Below are 22,780 nucleotides of genomic sequence, written 5' to 3'. Positions count from 1 at the left end.
CGGTCAGTTAAACTGAATGAATTTTGGGTTCCAAAAAGACTAATCTAGTTTGGACCCAAGAAGGAATGAAGACCAAAAGTTATTTTTAATTTATGATTGCAGGATGAACTAATAAAGAACTCAGTTTGGTATTTGGACAGTGAATGTTCAAGGCACATGATTGGATAAGCCCAACTGGTATCCCAACTGATCCAATGTTCTGGACCCATGATCATATTTGGATAGCTTCTCAAGATAGAACCATGGATAAAAGTAAACTTATCCATGGTAACATTATCATTGAAGATACTACTTGTTGAAAATATTAAATATAATTTGATTAGCATAGGTTAGTTGATTGATCATGCCTATTCAGTTGAGTTCCATAAACATTTGTTTAGTGCCAAAGATACTTCTGGATACAATATAATAATAGGTAATAGATATGATAATACATACAAAACTAGTTGGACTACTCAACCTAGCGGACCAATGTGTTTCATTGCTTCACTTACCAAGGAACTGGGTATGGCACAAGAGGTTAAATCATTTAAATTCCAAGCTATTACAAATCTGTGCAAGAATGATTTGGTCATTGGTCTGCCCAAAATTGAAGTTTTCAAAGACAAATTATTTCCAGCTTGTCATTCTGGGAAGCAAGTTTGTTCAATTTTTAAAAATAAAGGGTGTCACTCATCAAACCGAAGCTTAGAAATGTTGCATATGAATTTGTTTGGTCCTATCTCAATCAAAAAAATTATTTTTGACGTTCGAAATGTTCCTTGAATGTCATATGATTTATAACATTCATATGATGTTTTAGTTTATTTACCTATGTGTTTAAGAATGCTGGACATCAAACTAGTCTGGGATTAACGAAGTTGGTCCTTTTTGTAAATACTGATTAAAATCTATTGGCTCCTACTTATTTCGGAACTACACCCAAGATCGCCACTTGGTGATCTTCAATGGAGTCGGTAAACAAGTCAAAGTGCATGATAGTACGTAGAGCTTTTACGTTGTCCCAGGCCAAAGAAATAATGATGTACAACAATAACAGCGGACTATTTCACTCGATACGTGATAACTACTTGGACAGTTCGAGGGAGAGTTTTTCGGTGCATCATAAAATGAACACCCATCTGTATGAATGAACATCTCCATGTATTTAATAATGAAATAAGTCGTTTACATCGCAGATGTTATCCTCAAGCTCAAACGACCTTTATTCTTATTTTAGGTAGCTGATTCGACTAATAATCTGTTTATAATATATGTTATGATTTTTAATGAGTTTCATGATGTTGGAACATTTGATGTTCACAATTTGATTTTGATGTTAACAAATCTTATTATTTTGTTTATAAGGAATTTACCTAATTGCACAAAAGCTGAAACTGATCAGAATTCGAACTGATCAGTTATCAAGCCAAAACCGATGCTATCAGGACGCAAAACAGAAAGCGCCAACTGATTGCCCAAACTGAATCAGTTCAACTAATATATCAAAGACCAGTTCAACTGATTGTCCAGTTGATAGGTGGTTCAGCAGAAAACGTTCAGAAGCCCGACCAGGTAATGAAGAGCTCAACTGATGAAGAGCCCAGCTGACCAGTTCAACTGAAGCAGTGAAGTCAGTACAGCTGACGAACCAACTGATTTCACTAAACCAGTTCAAGATCAGTTCAACTGACCAATTCAGTACATCAGTTAGAAATCAATCAGTTTGCAGAACACGACAAGCTTATTTAAATGAAATCCAGTTGTGCGCATTAATGAAAAGCTTTTGTTCAGTCAAAGGACAATAATGTACATTGCAGTAGAGCTTAAAGCCAAAACATTCAAGAATGACTGTCGGAAAGTACAGACATATTTCGAGGAACATATTCAAATTGTAACGAACATATTTGATGAGTCTTGGCATACGATCTCATTGCCTTTATAAATATCAGACCAAGATCATCAATATATAAGTGTGTGTGGAAAAATATACAAGTGTGAAAATCAAGAGAAAAGGACACGCTCAAAGCATATCAGCTTACAAGAAGCAATCAGCCTAGATTTGAAAGAACACTTCAAAGTGTTATCAGCTTAGATTAGAAACACAATTTTCTTAGTGTATGAGAACACTTTCGTATTGTGTTCGTAGATCAGCTCTCACACGTGTACACACCATCACTCATATAAATATAGAGAGTTGAGCTTATTGAATAGCTGAGTGAATCTTGCACAAAGACGTTAAACTTATGTATGTAGTCATTGACACATAGATATTAAACAAGTATTGGCTGGAAGGTGTTGCCTTCAGTCTAGGCTAAGAGTTTAGTTAGACATTAGTGTAAGTACTAAGATGAGTAGGTTTGTACAAGGCATTGTATAAATCAAAGTCTTCTAGTGGAACCTACCGGAGGTGGTAGAAGGGATGACGTAGGAGCAGTTGATGTAACACCCCAAATTCGACGATTGTCCTCACTGTACCAAGACGAGTCTTTCCAGCGTGTTATGTCCTCACTCACACGCACCAGTTTCCTAGGGGGTCACCCATCCCAAAATTGCCCCAAGTCAAACACGCTTAACTTTGGAATTCTTATGTGATGAGCTACCGAATAGAAGATGCACATTCTTTATATGAGTAGTACATATCAAATCTTTTAAGCCTTCTTCAACTGTACAGTCCATTACATTGAACATTCTCGGAAACCCTCTCATTCCGGTGTGGGATCGGTTCATTCATGTTACCTCCACCTATAAGCCTGCCAGGAGCCGTTCATTGTCCGTGCAACCTCATGGCACCGGCGATCACCCCCCGCCCTCTTCGGCCCCGGGCCTCACATGTCCACCAGCTTCCGCTTGGTTCATCCCCGAACCACACCGTACTAGGAGAGGTCGTCTCTGATACCAACTGTAACGCCCCAGATTCGATGACTATCCTCATTGTACCAAGACGAGTCTTTCCGACGAGCTTATGTCCTCACTCACACGCACCCTGGGAAATTTCCCAGGGGGTCACCCATCCAAAAATTGCCCCAAGTCAAGCACGCTTAACTTTGGAGTTCTTATGTGATTAGCTACCAAAAAGAAGATTTCTTTATATGAGTAGTACATATCAAATCTTTTAGCCCTCTTCAACTGTACAGTCTATTACGTTGAACAGTCTTGGAAACCCTCTCATTCCGGTGTGGGATCGGTTCATTCATGTTCCCTCCACTTAGAGGCCTGCCAAGAGCCGCTCATTGTCCGTGCAACCTCATGGCACTGGCGATCACCCCTGCCCTCTTCGGCCCCGGGCCTCACAGTTGAAGTCTCCAAATATCCATAAACATATCTTGTTTACTTAACTGCTTAACTATTGTTTTAAACTGATCTGATCAGTTCGAGCTGTTATCAGTTCAGTTTTACAATAACTGAACTGATATATGCAAGAACTGATCCCCCTTGTATCAGTTAATCAGTTTACACAAGTTAAAAACTTTAAACTGATTAGCTTTCTTAACGAAAGATTACTTCGAGTATTTTTCGCTTGGTTTAAAACCAAACACGATTTTATTCTTCAGTGTTTACACTATTAGAACACGAGATATTGCAGCTCATTGAGAATATTGTGTTTGAAGCACCCTCGCAGGTGTCCAAACCGATCCATCACATGATCTTACGGTGAGAGACATATCTCATCGTACCTATCATATATTCAAGGACTTTATTTATGTGGCTTGCATGAATATATAAATAAAGTAAATGTCATAATTGGATAAAGCAGCTGCATAAATATACAAATAAAGTAAATGTCATAATTGAATAAAACAGTAAAATATTATTAAAACAAAGATTGTTTTTCGTTAAAGTCAATAAAGTCAAGCCACAAATTGCTTAGTTAGATATCTATTTTAACATAATTATATCCCCAATTCATATGAGAACTTCCGTGGTGCAATGTTGCATGGAAAGGAACAATCAATTTCTCCGGAGGAGGTGCAATCTGCCATAAAAGGCCAAGGAATTACAGAAAATGATGCACACAAATGGCCAATCACAAGGTGATAGCCTAATGGCTCGTGGAAGATCTGAGAAGAAGTCTCCAAATAATGAAAAGAACAGATCAAGGTCAATGAACAAGTCAACGTTCAAGTGCTTCAACTGCCTTGATTGTCCTGATAAAAGGAAGAAGCCACCAGAGAAAACAAAAGAAATGGCGAGGTTTTGTGGCTTGAGGACTATGATTCCGACCAAAATCCATAGTTACACAAGTTAATCGTGGAAAAAAACCTTTTTCCCTTTGTTTATTTTCTCTTTTACTAATCCAATAATGCTGATATAGTCTGCTAGTTTGCGAGGAATATCTCGCCCTCGAATCATGATTGGGACTGCACAGGTGACGTGCTGTCAGTTGTATGATGTGGTTTTCTTGTTGATATATATATATATATATATATATATATATATATATATATATATATATATATATATATATATATATATATATATATATTAGCTCTCACCGAACATTGGATTATTAGTGTAACAACAATATGAAAAAAACAACAGTAAGCAAACAAAACCAAGTTAAAAGCATATCCCTATAATACCCACCACAAACATGAAACGACTCCAATAACAAGATTTCACTTTGAAATCTCAAAAACAAAGCCGGCGTTGTTATCAACAATCTTGGGATTTCACAAAAAACTTTCACTACTTTTCTTGAAATCCCAACTGCTATATATATACACATAGACCTTAAAAATCTCCAAACCCCAACCACCAAAAAATCTCTCAACATCATATACAAAGAAACCCTATTGTATCCTAATGGATTTATTCAAGAAAGCCTTCACGGTTTTTTGGGCCTCACTTCTCATACTGCAAATGGCTACGGCCGGAGATCCTGATATCCTAACCGACTTTGTCCTTCCACCAAACACAACATCGGTCGACGGAAACTTCTTCACCTTCACTGGAATGCGATCTCTCGTGACCGCTCCGGTCCCAGCAAAGTTCACCGTCCTAAAGGCAACAATGGAACAGTTCCCTGCCTTAAATGGACTCAGTGTATCCTATGCTGTTCTCATTTATCCAGCCAGCTCAGTCAACCCGGTTCACACTCATCCTCGTTCCGCCGAGCTTTTGTTCCTAGTCCAAGGGTCACTAGAAGTAGGGTTTGTGGACACAAAAAACAATCTTTATACTCAAACCCTACAAACGGGTGACATCTTTGTGTTTCCAAAGGGACTTGTCCATTTTCAATACAATGCTGACATAAAGAATCCTTCATTGGCAATTTCTGCGTTCGGAAGTGCGAATGCGGGCACTGTTTCGTTGCCGAATACCTTGTTTAATTCGACAATTGACGACAATGTCTTGGCTTTGTCTTTCAAAACCGATGTTGCCACTATTCAAAAGCTCAAATCTGGGTTGAAGGCCTAATTACTACACTTGGAACTTTTCCTACAAATAATTGTTGTTTTTTTTTTCAGTTTATGTAAGGCTTTAATTTGAGTGAGGAATTCTGCAATAAATAATAATATGAATCTTCTAGATTGATTTGTTTGATGAAGTTGCCCCTTAATTCTTGCTTATCGATTGATCGGTTTAAGGAGTCATTCGTATAATCTATTTTAATATATATTTTTTATATCTCGTGTGTCACCAAATGAATTACACATGTAGACTGTAGTTATTCAACTTGTCTCCTATGTATTTAGTCGAAGTAAATTATAAAAACCCACACTGCAGGGGACATCAAATATAATATATGTAAAGAAAATAACCTTAACTTCTTTTCCTCTTCGTGAGCAGAAGGTGATCGTTTCCAAATTTAATTTGAAACATTCAGATGCACACCAAAAACAATTTTAATGTGAATAAGATCATACTATTACAAGAAGAGATAATTTCACGGGAAATTTTGTTTAGTCTTGGAACTTGTCAAAGTTTGGTTTCATCAAATAACTTGATTTTTTTTTTGTTTTGGTCTTTTTTTTTATTCGAAACCACCAAATCAATCAAATACGATTTATCTGACACTAATAGTCTCTTACGTGACATGTGTGATGAGAATAAATCTTATATTACATATATTACAAAAAATGGAAAAATAGTCAAAATGATCTTAATACTTCAAAGTAAGAGGAAAATAATTTGTTGTATCCCTTTATTTTTGTTTAGATATATTTTAATGTGTAATATATACTTTGTTGTTCTCAAATGAGTTACATAGGAGAGCATTGATATGAAATAAGCAATATTCAGTAGTTTCGAGGAAAAAAAGACAAAATAAAAAAATTTCAGTTATTAGATGAACCAAACTTTGACAAGTTACATGAAAAATTCAAAACATGATAACTTACATGATTAAAATTGTAATTTTTCGTAATTTTACATATCAAAGTATAGTAAATGCACATGTGACCCTGAAATTTTGTGAAAAAACATCAATACCTTGTCTATATGTTTCTCTCGTCAAGCTTTTAGTTGTCTATATTGTCAAGTAGGTATCAATCTCAAATCTTTCGTTTGTTGCACTTGTACTTAGTGAAGATATGTAACACCATAAAAGTTAGCATTATTTCAATGCACGTCAGCATTTTGTGGAAAATCAACTAGAATTTTTAAACAAAGGAATACAATGAAAAAAGAAAGTAAAAAGGCAAAGACAACATAATTAAAAGGCTAAAATTTTCTATTCAAAGAAAAAAATCGCAATGAAACAAATAATATGACTAAAATTACAATTTGAATATGAAATTTTCTCTCAAATTAATAAAATAAAAAAAAAGCGTGCAGTTAACAGAAATATTGGTAGCAAACCTTCACTAGTAGAATTTCCTTTATTTACTTCGCATATTCAATGAAGTAATAGGTAGATAATTGCCGAAGTAGACGCACGTGAAGTAATAGCATATCATTTTACTTCGCATTATCAACGAAGTCGTATTCAAGAAATTAGCGAAGTCGTTGGCCGGTTCAATAAGGGAAAACCGGTCCGGAATTATACCGATGCCGAAGTAAAACAACGTCTTTTACGGCATCGATTACGTAAAGTGCAGAAGTAATAGCTTATATATAACTACATAATTTACATTTGACGAAGTAATTGTGTTGTATAACTTTACATGTTTTGTATTTTAGTAAAGTAATTGTGGATGTGGGACTAAATTAGCGACGGCCTGAGAAATCGTCGCTAATCTCACTGCGTCGCTATTAGCGACGGGCTTTTAAAGAAAGCCCGTTGCTAGTTAGCCACGGTTCTATAAAGAAAGCCCGTCGCTACGTAGCGACGGTCTTGGTAATTATGACGGTATAAAATTAAACTGGCGCTAATTAGCGACGGTTTAGTTTTATTATTTTTTTTTAAAAAATTATATTATAATTTAATAAAACATATTTATTTTTGTAAATATTTTTAAATAAATTATTCCAATCATATAAATATCACATTTTTTAATATATAAACAATCTATAAAACTATTTAACGATAATATAAGCGGAAAAAAAAAATAAAATTCATGATCATAAATTAAAAATAAAACCTGAAAAATTTACCGTAAAGCGTAACTAAAATCGCATTGAAGAGAAAAATGGACCGAAGATGTGAAGTGTTGTGGAGGGAAATGGATAGAAGTGCCGGCATTATATAGTCAATTTGCGACAGTTTATGTTTACACCGTCGCTATTAGCGACAATGTACAATAAACCGTCGCTAATTGTACATTGTCGCTAATTAGCGACAGTTATGTAAACATTGTCACTATTAGTGACGGTTATATAAACAGTCTCCAATTTAGTTAGCGACAGTTTGAATGTATATGTCGCTAATTACCGACAGTTTTTTGTAATTGTTGCTATTAGCGACGGATTTTTTAAAACTGCCGTCGATTTAATTAGCGACGGAGTAATTTAACCGTCGTTAAGTAGCGACAATTTTTATTTCGTCACAATTAGCAACGGTCCAGAAATTAGCGACGATTTGTGGAAAACCGTCGCTAATCAGGCGCAAAACAAATTTTTGTATTTTAATATGAAGAGTTATTTTATATTTTTACTTCATCATTTAATTTAGTGTTGAAGTAAATAATCATATTTTATTGATACACAATTTTAATTTAACGAAGTAATTCTTGATCATTATCACACTAATTTCATAAAGTTGTGAAGTGAAAACTTCATTTTATCAAAATAATTTATTTAATATACAATAATACCACTATATACACATATACACACATATATAATTTAAAATACATTCATTTGATTCATAAAGTTCATCTAAAAATAATGAAAATCCACGAATCCACAAATATATATATATATATATATATTATATATATATATATATATATATATATATATATATATATATACAACTTCGCAAATCTCGATTTTTTTCAATGAGGATCTCATAGATTAAGAGATAATTTATGGGAGATTAATTAAAATTATGGTTCATTTTTTTACTTCAGTAAATATAAATATAATTTTTTTTAAGTTTTTACTTCATCAAAACTACTCTGTCGAAGTAAAATGTTAAAAAAAATTAGAAGTGAAGCCCGTGTTTTTTAAATTGCGAAGTAAAAAATAATTTTTTATTTCGCCGATGTTATTACCGAAGTTGATTGATATATACTACTTCATTATTAACAATCGCTGAAGTAACTAGTGGCGAAGTAAAAACCAAAACGTAACGGAAATTGAAAATTTTTTGTCCCGACGTTCAAAATGTTTCTTAATCGTCATATGATTTAAAACAATCATATGATGTGTTATTTTATTTACCTATGCATTTGAGAACATTGTACACCAAACCAATTTGAGATTTGTGGAGTTGGTACTTCTGGTAAATCCTTAAGAACAGACTTTCTTCCTTCTTCGACCGTCAAATCAGGTCCATGATCGAAGAATGGATTCTTTGTTTAGATCGCACTAGAGATCTTAAACAATTTTGCATCGAGAATGGATCACATGAATCCCAGAAATCTGGTGGCAATGTGACCGTGGAAGTGGCCGTCCATTTTTCTTGTGAAGAACTAAGGTGTCTTAAATTTTTGAGGAGAAGAAAAGAAAATAATTTTTGTCTTCCAAAATCTGTGTGTAGAACTTGTGGTATTATATATGACCCTCAATTAATTATTTTTAAGCTTTGATTCCTAATCACATCAAGAATCCTGGTCATATTAGATTCATATTTAGGGGTGTTCATCGGTCGGTTCGGTTCGATTTTCGGTTTTTTATTTCGGTTTTTTCGATTTTCAATTTTACAAATATATAATCCGATATCCTAACCATTTTTCTTCGGTTCAGTTTGATTTTCTACTGAAATGGTTCGGTTATTTCGGTAGATTATTTCGGTTTTGATACAATTATTTAAATTAATAAGATAAATATATTGTAAAATATAATATGTTATCTTTTTATATGATTTTTTAGTAAAACATTTAAATATAAAGTCTAAATGAATTACATAAACAACAATCAACTAAAAATTATTCAAAATAATTCATAATGAAAATAAATTTCGGTTTTTTTCGGCCGGTTCGGTTTTGACATATATAATCCGAAACCGAACCAAATAAATTTTGGTTTTAACATTTTTATCCAAATTATAAAATTCGGTTTTCGATTCGATTCGATTCAGTGTTTGGTTTTTTCGGTTTTATACGAAGTTTGAACACCCCTATTCATTATCCAAATCTCATCAAGATTCATATTTTCATTAATTAATTAAAATTTTCATGTGGTACATAAAATGTAAAGTCAACTTGTGGAGACCCGGACGCTAATCAAGTTCTTAATCATCATTGGGACTAATTAATCAATTATAGTAATCAGGGTCTAATTTTTTTTTTTAAAAAAAATACGGAAGGTAATGGAATCAAACTCCTATACATATCAGTATGAAAGTATAGATCTCAAACATCATACAATAATTTACATCTCAGGTTCAACACCTAACTATCAAGTGTTTAAACACCTATCTCTAGTCCAAGTCCGGAATCACCACTCTAATCTCGATCTGTCTTCACTTCTGTGACCCTGTACCTGTCCCACCTGTTGTCATGCACACATACAAACAAGACAACAGCCGGATAACTCCGGTGAGATATAAATATCCCAGTATAAACAATGTATTAATTGCAATCATATAAAACATATATAAAAGCATAAACAAACATCAAAACATGTATCTAATCTGACTACATGAATCAATGGCTCGTGATCTAATCTTATCTTATCTCAAATCTAGGGATCCCAATCTAATTTAGACTTTGGTATGCTGTATCGAGTGTCTACGATAGACGTAGATCTACATCTAAATCTCATCGATACACCGTAAGTCTAGAGTCTTATCGGTTCTGAGAAAGACTCGGCGGTTCTGCCCTAGCTAGGCTGATCTGCCCTAGACTCGGACTCTGACTCTGCTCTAAGTCAATAGATTAACATATCAATCTGATAATCTGCAAATATCAATGCAATAAAATAAAGTATGTGATTTAGGGAAACTCAAGTCAAACCTAACTCGAGTTGTGCAATCCCGAATCAACATTTATTTATACCTTTCTTGCTGTCGATCTGATACAATCAAAGTCTTGATTCAAAGTCTGTCACTGTTCAATCTGGCAATGACAATACCAATATTCTGTATCAATATTCTAATCAAATCACAATGTCTCTGTTTTATCAAATTCTGACAGTATAACAGTACAATCTTGCGATACTGGTAATACTAAACCAATATCTACTGATTCCAATAATTTACAATCAACCACCGTACAAATCTGACATCAATTCTAGTCAATTTCATTCTGAAATTCACAACAATTCTATAATCAGTCCGTTTCTTAATCTGACTTCGATTCTACGCTGTCTAACATGTCAAGAACATCATATATGAATTCCATTCAATTCTGTCAATATCATAATTTCAAGACATGTCAAAACGTAGTAAAACTTACGTCCAGTTGTAGCCTGCGTTGATAGGAACACAGTACCGAAGTCGGATTTAAATCTGGACGGACGGATTGAAATCTAAAGGCGTAAGGATTTCACGATACTTTTCTCTGAATCTTTTTCTTTTTCCTTCGTTAACTTCTGAAAGAATCCATTATATATATATCACAAGTTGCATGGTTAATATACGTGTCTCTTTTTCTTGAAATTGGGTCGGCGCTCGAGCGGTGATAATATACCGCTCGGGCGCGGCCCTCTCTGTCCAAGCGTTTCTGAATTACACCTTGGCGCTCGGGCGGTCAAAAACTACCGCCCGGGCGCCAACTCTTTTGCCCGCAACGTAAATTTGATGAACACTGGCGCTCGGGCGGTCAAAAACTACCGCGCGGGCGCCAGACTCTCTGTCCCCGAGTTATGCCATTCGTATACTTGGCTCAATTTGGTCTCGTAATGGCCCGGCCATAATCACATTAATTCAACTTCAATAATCTCGTGTTAATATAATTAAAATCTCATATTAACAGAATCAAGATCTTGGCCCTTACACAACTGTTGATCATGCATAACACACACACACACACATCTATACATACAAATATGCTTATGGACATGTATATACATATATGTAAAATTAAATAACCGTCATTTAATATATTAATTAATTGTTATTCAGTTAATTAATAAATTCTAGACCATTCTTACAAATATTTCATTGGAAACATGTATATTTAGTAGTCATCAGTACTAATATTATTATTTAATTATTATATTTTAACTTTACTAAATAAATAATTGTGAACTCATTATAACTTCAATCTACGATCAGACGGCTCCGATATACCAATAATATAAATCTTATTCATATAATGAAAATTAAAACTTCCAAAGATCAAAATTTCCACTGATCCATTTTTGTCGGCTGCCAATTTTGTGAAGTCCTTTACCAAAACTGGCAGTTTCGCTACACTTAATCAGTAGTTAAGCTAATTTCCACGACTTTCAATACGTGGAATCCACTTATAAACTCCTGTATAACCAATATATTTGATCTCCATCAAACAACAGTTGCCAAATTCAACTTTTTGAACTTGACTATCTCAGAGGTAACACATAATTCAATATTTGTGTGAGTATCAATGGTTTAGGGAACAACTATCTGTTTGTTCACAACTTCAGGTGATTCAAAATAACTTTGATTCTTATTCGGGATTATCCTAATTAGCCTCATTCCTTTCATCAGCACATTGATCAAGAATGTCAGAACTCAAGTCTGATTGTACCCATCAGATCATGGTAAAAGCATCTAGTAGCATCACCCCATAATCCTCTAGGTATCACTGATATTGTCTACAAGAACTTTAAGTTATGATTAATGTATAGTACTGTCCCTTCAACTCATATATCACAATCGAATCTGCAACCACTAGTTTATCCATAGTTGCAAATGAATTAGACAATTGTTGAATATATCTTTGAGTAATAATAGTGACATGTCATGTACAACTGAGGAAACACGTTTCTAAAATGCAAATGTCTTCCTTTGACTAGATATTCCTTGCACTATTAACTCATCAGATCACATAGTATATATTCACCCATATACAAACATTAAATCCCCGACTAGAATGGATTTTCTCCTATGTATTTCAAAATTACACTCATCTTCACCACCCGATGAACCTCAATGAAGTTAGTAAATAGATCAAAGTGCATGCTAGTACATAGAGCTTCTAAATTATCCCGGATCAAAGGACTAATGGTGTAAAACCATAATTGCAGACTATTCCACTCAATAAGTGATAACCACTTGGACAGTCCGAGAGAGATTTGTTCAGTGCATTATCAAATGATCACTCATTTGTATGAATGGACATTTCCATGCTCTTACAAACGAAACATGGCGTTTACATCATAGATGCTAGTATGAAGCTCAAGTGATCTTTATCATTATTTTAAGAACTGATTCAACTAAGAATCTGTTTAGAATATACGATATACTTCTTAATGAGTTTCATGATCTTACGTTGAGGGGCAGACCTCATGTTACCTTTTGCATATTCAAAGACTTTTTTATGCAGATTGTATGAGCATACAGATAAAATAAATCACAAAAGTTGATAAAATTGCAAAATATTATTAAAATAAAGATTATTTTTACAGAAGAATCAATAAAGTCAAGCCCGAAGTTGTCTTGCTGAGCACTTACTCTAAAATTGGAATCAAAGAACCCGTCAGAAACATCAAGCAATAGCCATTAGAACCGAAAATCGGAACATGTTTCAGTAGGGAGAATTTGGTTTATTTATTGCTTAAATCTAGTTCTTTCCTGATCTGTACATCATCTAGTATCATCCTACAAGTCCTCAAAACGATCTGGTACTCCAAGAACTAGCCATAAAATCGAATCAGAACAACCCGAAACCATTAAAGAAACAAAATATGGTAGCCAATTAAGAAAAAAAAGCTATTTAAGTGTTCCAGATTTTGAGTCCTTTTGTTCCTAATACCAATGTTAATGTTTGGAAAAATGCAACAAGTGATACGACAATTTGATTTAAGAGCAGCTGTGAGCAATGTGAGACATATATAGGTGCCATTTGGACCGTCTTGCCATTTATAAATGAGATATAACAATGTAAGATATGGTTATAAATTTTGTGTTCAGATCTATTCCATACTTCTATTATGACATGTTAGGCACGACTAAGTGAGTTAAGTTGGAAGATTCAAATATACCTAAATGATAGCAAGATGCATGATACAAGATATTACATATATTTTTATTTATTTATCTATTCTTTGGTTGTATTCCCAACAAATACCATAAAATTAGAGTTCACGACTGAACACTTGAAGATGCTTTCTCGGTGCTTGCTGTTGTTTTGAGTGTTAGCTAGGTTGTTGATTCCAGCTTTCTCTCCAGCTTCCGTTTGTTTGGTTTACTGGTTCTGCTATGGAGGTGTGTATATATCTATATAATGGATTCTTTATGGACTGAAACCCAAGAATACAATGAACTCAATGGCACCAGTGACAAATTCCAAACATTGATCAGAGCATTCTCAGTGAATGAATGTAATTGCTAGATTAAACAAACAACCAATCAAGAATATCAAAAACACAAATCAAGAACACGATCAAATTACGTGGTTTGACTTTGAATAGCCTACATCCAGGGGAAGAACAACCATCCAATCTTTTATTGATCACTCCACAAGAATGTTACAAGTACAATAGTAATACGACACGGAAAAAACAATTACAACAGTGCTTTATCCTCTCAATCTTCCTTATGTATCTTCCACACTCTTCTGGGTTACTTTCTGGATTCTTTGTGTATTGTGATCGGCGAATGTGGATCTAATTTTCATCATAAAATTGAATTGTCCTTCTTAGAGCTTGTAAGCCCTCCTTATATATGTATATAAGTGGTTTTCATTTTCCATCAACTTCCATTCTAATAACCGAAGACCAGACTTCCAACTTCCTTGCAGTTTGGGCCCAACCACCAAATGCAATCTTGAAATCACTTGTATTTTAATAGCATGCCAACTTGAGAGGCACTCATCCTTATACTACAATCTCTACCTTGACTCCAAGGTTGTCTGTCTTCTTCCTATCTTTTCAATTACCTCTATTCCATTTCCTTAACCAAGTCCATACATGACTTGAACTTGGAAAATCACAATGAATTTGTCATCATATTTGCGGGGTTGTCCTTAGCATCAATTTTCTCCACTTGCACTTCTCTTTTGGATATAACTTCCATTACAAAATGCAATATTACATCTATATGTTTGGATATTTTTTTTATCCAGTTGGTGCTTAGTTAGGTGTATTGTACTTTGATTGTCGCAACACACCTCTACCTCACCTTGGACTCTCTCCAACTTAAAACCATTCCTTACAACAATAAATCCTCTTTAATTCCTTCTATAAATGATATATTTAGCTTCAGTGGACTACTGGCTGTATGAAGCTTTCTAAGGATTGTTGTTCCAAAAAAAAGTGAAAATAAATCATGACAGTGACTTCCTTGAGTCCACATTTCAAGCAAAATCAGAGTCTAGATATCCTTTGATTGGATTTTCATCTGTCGTTGTTTTTCAAATAGCAATTCAATGCCAGTAGCTCTTCTTAGATACCTTAACAATCACTGAAGTGCCTGCCAATGTTCATGTCCTGGATTGGCCATGTATATAGATACCACACTCATTCCATGAGCCAAATCAGGCCTTGTGCTTAGCATCTAATACATGACAATTCCAACTCCACTGGCATAAGGAATGTGTTCCATGGATTTCCTGTCTTCAACACTTTCGGGAGACTGATCCATCAACAGCTTTAGGTGTTGTACCAGAGGGGTTGTAACTGGTTTGGACTAATGCATACTGTCCAAACTTGTTGGCACGCCTTATTTTCCCTCCTTTTCAGCCTCTGGCCAATTTATAAGATCCCAGATTTTGTGTGTCTGGAACTTGTTCTTGTTTCTGGTGCACACTTGGTTCCTCGAGTGTTTCTTTTCTGTGTTCGAGGAATCTTTTGAGGGCTCCACCTCGACCTACATATCATTGTTTTCTTTTTCCTTACTCCCAAGTTTGGTTTTAGACAGTTTTTAAGATATATTGGATTAATCAAAAGGTGATGTCCCTTGTATGAAAACACCTAGGTCCAGTGGCTTCCAGATTCCATACTTTTTCACTTCATCAGGGTAGCCTATGAATGCACACTCCCTTGCCCTTGGTTCAAGCTTATCTTGTTTCATGTGTGCATAGGCAATCCAAACACCTTTAAGTTGGAGTAATATGTTGTTACCCCATTCCAGAGTTCAATAGTAGTCTTGAAGCCTATTGCACTAGAAGGAATGTGACTTTTTCCCCAGAAAGTCTTTGGCATGCCTGTATTAAACATCATTCATCTTATTATTTCTAAGAGTGTTCGGTTTATCCACTCATCCAGTCCATTATGTTGTGAAGTACCACTTACTAGCATACGTCTTGTTATCCTTTTGGCTCCATAAAGTTTAAGGAATTCCTTTGATAAGAAATCCAAATCATTGTCCGTTCTTAAAAACTTCAACTTTATGTCCAATATGTACTATGTTGCAGTGAGTCAGTCCTTGAACTTCTTTATGGCTTCATCTTTTGATTTGAGTAAAAAACCCTTGAAAAAATCAACTATTGACATGTTATACCTTCATCCCCCATGTGTGGAGTCCTTGAAGGTCCCAATAGGTCTGGATGAACATATTAAAATTTCCTAGATGCTATGTGTATTCTTTTAGTGAACTTTACTCTCTTGGCTTTTCCAAGGATACAATGCTCGCAAAGCTCCAAACCCAGTATTTTATCCCTGATATTCACGGGAAATTTAGGGTCCGGTTTCAGTAAGTGTCCTAATCCAGACGCAGGTTTTGAAATTACCCTGAGCCTGAAATCACAAATAAGATCGTTAGAAGGGGGCCAGGAGGGTGTCCTGGCATAGCCCCTCCGACGCTCAAGTCAAAGACTGAGGATATATGGGAGGGAGCAGCTAAGGGTGCTGTTGAAAAATAATATAGTGAATCAATGAATTAACAATCAAACCTGGTATTTATAGGAGAATACCTGGGCCCTTGATGGGCCTGTCTTCTATTTGGGCTAGGGATGAGCCAGCGGTAATGGGCCCATCCATGGCGTATCACCAGTCTCCCCTCCCGAGTCGAACTGAATCGCAAGTTCGAAGTTCGATTAATTGTGTTGTCCTCGGTTTACAGGGCATGAGTTGTGAATTTTTTTCCTATCGCTCGTCACTCTCCAAGACTGGTGATACCCCATCCATGGGGTATCACCAGTCTCCCCTCTCGAGTCGAACTGAATCGCAAGTTCGAAGTTCGATTAATTGTGTTGTCCTCGGTTTACAGGGCATGAGTTGTGAATTTTTTTCCTGCCGCTCGTCAGTCTCCAAAACTTTGGAAACAATCAAGTCGCAATCCTGCTTTGCAGGGAAAGATTTGATCTGGGCTTCCTCCCTACTCTGGTCACCTCCTTACTTCATTCTCACTTCTCCCATACAGAATTTCCACTGCAACTCATTCATCAGCTCTCTCCGCCTACACTTCACCTGCATGTTAACCCTAAGGCCGCTTCATCATCACCTCACCGTCACCGTTGTGCACAACCTAGCCACTGCCTCGCTCGAGCTTTGCCCAGCCAATGTCACCCAAGCGTGCAGCCACCGCCCGGCGCTTCACCCCAGCCAACACCTCACCCTCGCTCAAGCCATCACCCTACATCGGCCGAGCCACCACTCCAGGCCTCTCCCAAGCGCCTCGCCTCGCCCAGACAGCGCCCAGCCACACAGCCCGGCCCCTCTTTCTCCTCGCCGCCCCTGCCTGCTCGCCCCTCGCCACGATCGCCCAGTGCCCCGCCCCTCGACCCTGCCGAGTGCACACTCGCCCAGTGCCGCACACACACGCTCGCCCATGCTACAACGCTTGCCTCGCCCGGCCCGAGCGCCTCGCCCACACCCCAACACCCCACACTCGCCCCTGCGCCTGCCTCGCGCTCGCGCGCAGCCAGCTCGCCCTGCCCGAGTGCCTCGCCCATGCCCAAGTGCCCCATGCTCTCCACGCCTCACGCTCGCCTGAGTGCAGCTCGCCCCTGCGCTTGCCTCTCGCTGGCACGACAGCCAGCTCGCCCCTCGCTTGAGCGCCTCGCCCACGCCCCAGTGCCCCACGCTCGCCCGAGCGCAGCTCACGCTCACCTGGCGCCCCTTGCCCAGCACAAACGCCCCTGCCTCGCACACCCAGCCCGCACTCTCGCCTAGCACAGTGCCTCGCACTGTCCCTTCGCCCGCATCCCTTGGTTCCTGAAGAGATTTTGGGGGCATTGCCCCAAACCCCCACGACCTGTCGATTCCCGTGATTTTCACAGCGGCAAACATCGTTCGTTATCGACCAACCAAATAAATTTTTCTAACATGGTATTCCCTCGTCGCCCCCATCTCAAAGGTCCTCTACTAAGTTTTTGAAGGAAAATAATTTCAACATCCCTGTGCCCTTTACTCCTTTGCTAAAATTGTCCTTATCAGGAAAAATAAAACTTTAACTTCCTCACCCTCTAACTCCACTGCTAGCTCATGCCTTAGCAGGAAAATAAAACTCTCACCTCATCATCTCGTAACTCCTCTGCTAAGCCGGGCCTTAGCAGGAAAATCAAACTCTCACCTCATCATCTCTTAACTCCTCTGCTAAATCGGGTCTTAGCAGGAAAATAAAATTTATCCACCCCCACCCTCTAACTCCTCTACTAGGCGATGCCTTAGCAGGAAAAATTTAATTTCTCTTCATCAACTCTTCTCCTCTACTAGGCGCAGCCCAAGTAGGTAAAATTTAATTTTTCTCCTCCGTTCTACTCTTCTACAAGGCGATGATTTAGTAGGAAAAATTTCATTTTCTCCTTTCCAACTCTGCTCTTCTATTAGGCGATGCCTTAGTAGGAAAAATTTCACTTTCTTCTTTCCAACTATGCTCCTCTCCTAGGCGATGCCTTATCAGAAAAATAAAATTCTCCACTCTCACCCTCTAAATCCTCTGCTAGGTGACGCCTTATCAGGAAAATAAAGATTATCCACCCTCAACCTCTCACTCCTCTGCTAGGCGACGCTTTAACAGGAAAATAAAAATTTCACCTCGTCACCCTCTGACTCCTCAACTAGGCGATGCCTTAGCAGGAAAATAAAGATTCTCCGCCCTCAACCTCTAACTCCTCTGCTAGGCGACACCTTAGCAAGAAAATAAAAATTTCACCCCGTCATCCTCTGGCTCCTCTACTAGTCGATGCCTTAGTAGGAAAATAAAATTTTTCTTCTCCCTAACTCTGCTCCTCTACTAGGCGATGTCTTAGCAGGAAAATAAAATTTTTCTCCTCCCCAACTTTGCTCGCCTGCTAGGTGGTGCTTTAGCAGGAAAATAAATTTTTTCTTCTCCTCAACTCTGCTTCTCTGCTAGGCGATGCCTTTGCAGGAAAATAAAATTATTCTCCTCCCCACCTCTACTCCACTGCTAGGCGAAGCTTAACATGAAAATAAAGATTTCACTTCGTCACCCTCGGACTCCTCTACTAGGCGATGCCTTAGCAGGAAAATAAAGATTCTCCACCCTCACCCTCTAACTCCTCTGCTAGGCGACGCCTTAGCAGGAAAATAAAAATTTCACCTCGTCACCCTCTGGATCCTCTACTAGGCGATGCCTTAGTAGGAAAATAAATTTTTTCTTCTCCTTAACTCTGCTCCTCTGTTAGGCGATGCTTTAGCAGGAAAATAAAATTTTTCACCTCCCCAACTTTGCTCCTCTGCTAGGCGGTGCCTTAGCAGGAAAATAAAATTTTTCTCCTCCCCAACTCTGCTCCTCTGCTAGGCGATGTCTTTGCATGAAAATAAAATTTTTTCTCTTTCTCAACTCTGCTCCTCTGCTAGGCGATGCCTTAGCAGGAAAATAAAGATTTCACTTCGTCACCCTCTGACTCCTCTACTAAGCGATGCTTTAGCATGAAAAATTTCATTTTCTTCTTTCCAACTCTGCTCTTCTACTAGGTAATGCCTTAGTAGAAAAAAATTTCATTTTCTCCTTTCCAAATCTCCTCCTCTACTAGGCGATGCCTTAGCAGGAAAATAAAATTCTCCACTCTCACCTCTGAATCCTCTGCTAGGCGACGTCTTAGCAAGAAAATAAAATTTTTCTCCTCCATACCTTCGCTCTTCTGCTAGGCGATGCCTTAGCAGGAAAATAAAGATTTCACTTCGTCACCCTCTGACTCCTCTACTAGGCGATGTCTTAGCATGAAAATAATGATTCTCCACCCTCACCCTCTAACTCCTCTGCTAGCTGACGCCTTAGCAGGAAAATAAAGTTTTCTCGCTTTCATAATACAACAACATTAATGAACTGAAAGAAGAACTTGATTTTATTAAATCTCAACCGATTACGTAGGACAAATTCAGAAGCGAAATACATCAACAATAAATTCAAGAGTAATATTCTCTGAGGTGGTAAGCATTCCAGAGCCTCTTCAAAGCTTTGCCTTGCGCATCCTCCAAGTAGTAGGCTCCAGAATTAAGCTTATCGATCGCTCTGAAAACACACTCCCACTTTGGGTCCAACTTTCACCTCTGCTCTTCTTTTACCTTCAACAGGACCAAGTCACACGTTTCTTCTTTTCCTAATCATGTTAACCTCCACACGCGCTCTTTTTCTCTCCTCCCTCACTACCCTTTCATAACATCTACACGCGAATTTTTGGTCCCCGCAGTAAATGTTGTCATCTTTGTTACTCATCGAGGTTCATGTCCCAAAGATAGAGGGAGAACAACCTGACCCAGCGGCGGGATGGCATGTCCTGTAAACCCATATAGAGGAGTAGAGATCGGTTCGAACTCAAATCCTTCCACTTTCATCTGATCCAAAGTGCTCTTGAACAAGATATTCACAGAGCTTCCATTATCAATAAAGATTCGTGCCACATCGTAATTGGCAATGGTCGTCGTCACCACCAAGGCATCGTTATATGGAACCACAATGCCTCGGAGGTCTTTCGGCCCAAAACTAATAACAGGATCCTGGGGTAGGTCCGCACCCTTAGATATTTCAAAATTTTCCAACCTCCTCCATGCGTTTTCTGAGCTCGCCCGGAATCTCTATCAGTAGTACCCCCGAGATCATATGAATAATTCCTCTTGTAGGGTGGTTATCTTCATTCGTTCCTCTACTCGGTTCAACGGGCTCCAGGGGGACATCCTGACCTCGACCTTCCCTCCTCGGCTCGTCGATCCTCTGATTTATTCATGGAGGGCCTCGACCTCACCTAGAGGATGGGCAAGATCTCGGTCCACTCCCAGATGAGGATCTTTCTCTTTTGTCCCGCGGAGGCAATCTAGCACTGTTCTCAACCCTTGGCGACTTCTCCCACCTCCCTTCTGACTCCCTCACCTCCATCACCTTATTACGATTCATATTCAGAGGGACGCGAGATAAGAATTTCCCTCTGCTTCTAACTTTATCCTTCTTTCTCTCACCTGCATATCTCTTCTTTCCTCCTTTCTCCACTCCCTCAATTCTACTTCCTTCGAGCCGGTTCTCCATCCTTCTGTACCGTTGGGCATCTTCCAAGTTTACATATTTCTCAGCTCAAACCAACAGATCATCATAGCTCGACGGAGGCTTCTTCACCAGCGACTTGAAAAACTCCCCTACCCTCAGTCCTTGTGTGAAGGCACTTATCATGATGTCAGGGGTAGCCGCTGGTATTTCCAGTGCTGCACTGTTGAAATGCTGGACAAATTCTCGCAAAGTTTCATTCTCTTGATGTTTCATCACGAACAGGTTCAAATAATTTTTCTGGTGTCTTTTGCTGCTAGCATATCTGTGCAAGAAAGCAGCGGAAAAATCCTCGAAAGATCGTATGGAGTTGGCCTGCAAGGTGTTAAACCATTGCTGGGCTGACCTCACCAACGTGCCCAGAAACACCCTGCACCTGACCCCATCTGAATATCGATGTAACAGGGCCGCATTCTAAAACCTCCCCAAGTGTTTCTCGGGGTCAGTATGTCCATCGTACTCTCCCACATTCGACTGTCGAAAATTTGGAGGAAACCCTTCTTCTATAATGGCTAGTGAAAAAGGACTTCCTCTCTTGGGTGCTGGAGCTTTGCTTCCCAACTGCTGCCTCAACATCTGTAATTCCCTCTACATCTCCTCCATCTCCGGATTCTCCTCACTTGGGAGGGGTCGTGTATTCTCCACCCTACTCTGACTGCCCTCCACATTCTCCTCTCGCTCCTGGCGAGTGGCTTGTCCTTCAGCAAACATAGATTCCGGGTTCTTTCTCATGGCCTCGTATATTGTTTGGGTAATAAATCGGCCCAATTATTCCAGGGTCAAGTTCCTCACATTCTCATTGGGACGGGTTTGCTCGACCCTTGTCTCGTGAAGGGGCTGCTCGGCTCTTGTCTCTTGACGAGGTTGTTCATGTCTTGTCTCAACATTAGATTGTTCAGGTCCCTTCTGAGGACGCGATGATGCTGAGGTAGCTTTTCTACTCCCTCTCTTGCCTACTATCTCTATGTCTCAACTCAAATTTCCCACAGACGACGCTAAGTGATACTCACGGGAAATTTAGGGTCCGGTTCCAGTAAGTGTCACTAATCCAGACGCAGGTTTTGAAATTACCCCGAGCCTGAAATCACAAATAAGATCGTTAGAAGGGGGCCAGGAGGGTGTTCTGGCGTAGCCCCTCCGACGCTCAAGTCAGAGACTGAGGATATATGGGGGGAGCAGCTAAGGGTGCTGCTGAAAATAATATAGTGAATGAATTAATTAACGCTCAAACCTGGTATTTATAGGAGAATACCTAGGCCCTTGGTATTTATAGGAGAATACCTAGGCCCTTGATGGACCTGTCTTCCATTGGGGCTAGGGATGAGACAGCAGTAATGGGCTCATCCATGGAGTATCAATCCCTCCACACAAGAAGTCCTGTTTAGATAACTGAAATAAGCCATGCTCACTCACGTGCCCCAATCTCTGGTGCAACAACGAAAATGTATTTGGTTTATCCTGAGACCACGACAGAAGCGCCTATTACAGTGGTTCCTTTCATTACATAAAATGTATGCTTTTAATACCTTTCACAACTAAGGGTGGGAAAAAATACCGAAATACCAAAAAACCGTATCGAAAAAATACCGAACTTACCGAAAAAATCGATATACCGAAATTTTCGGTACGATATGATAACGTAACGAAATTTTCGGTATCGGTACGGAATTATTTTTTTCGGTAATACCGAAAATAATTTATTATTATTTTTTAAAAAATTTAAGT

The 22,780-nt window shown here is 38.3% G+C and overlaps 1 protein-coding gene across 1 annotated transcript; it reads left to right on the top strand.

The window, feature by feature from the left end:
- The first annotated feature begins 4,745 nt into the window (after nucleotides 1–4,745).
- Nucleotides 4,746–5,523, top strand: LOC140824710 (germin-like protein 9-3). The gene has a single exon (XM_073186255.1). It carries the CDS (start codon nucleotides 4,786–4,788, stop codon nucleotides 5,398–5,400), a length of 615 nt encoding a protein of 204 aa, XP_073042356.1. The 5' UTR covers nucleotides 4,746–4,785; the 3' UTR covers nucleotides 5,401–5,523.
- Nucleotides 5,524–22,780: the final 17,257 nt, after the last annotated feature.

This window comes from Primulina eburnea, chromosome 2 (genome assembly GCF_022965805.1).
Source record: "Primulina eburnea isolate SZY01 chromosome 2, ASM2296580v1, whole genome shotgun sequence".
Taxonomy (NCBI): Eukaryota; Viridiplantae; Streptophyta; class Magnoliopsida; order Lamiales; family Gesneriaceae; genus Primulina; species Primulina eburnea.
This window is presented reverse-complemented; position numbering and strand designations above follow the sequence as displayed.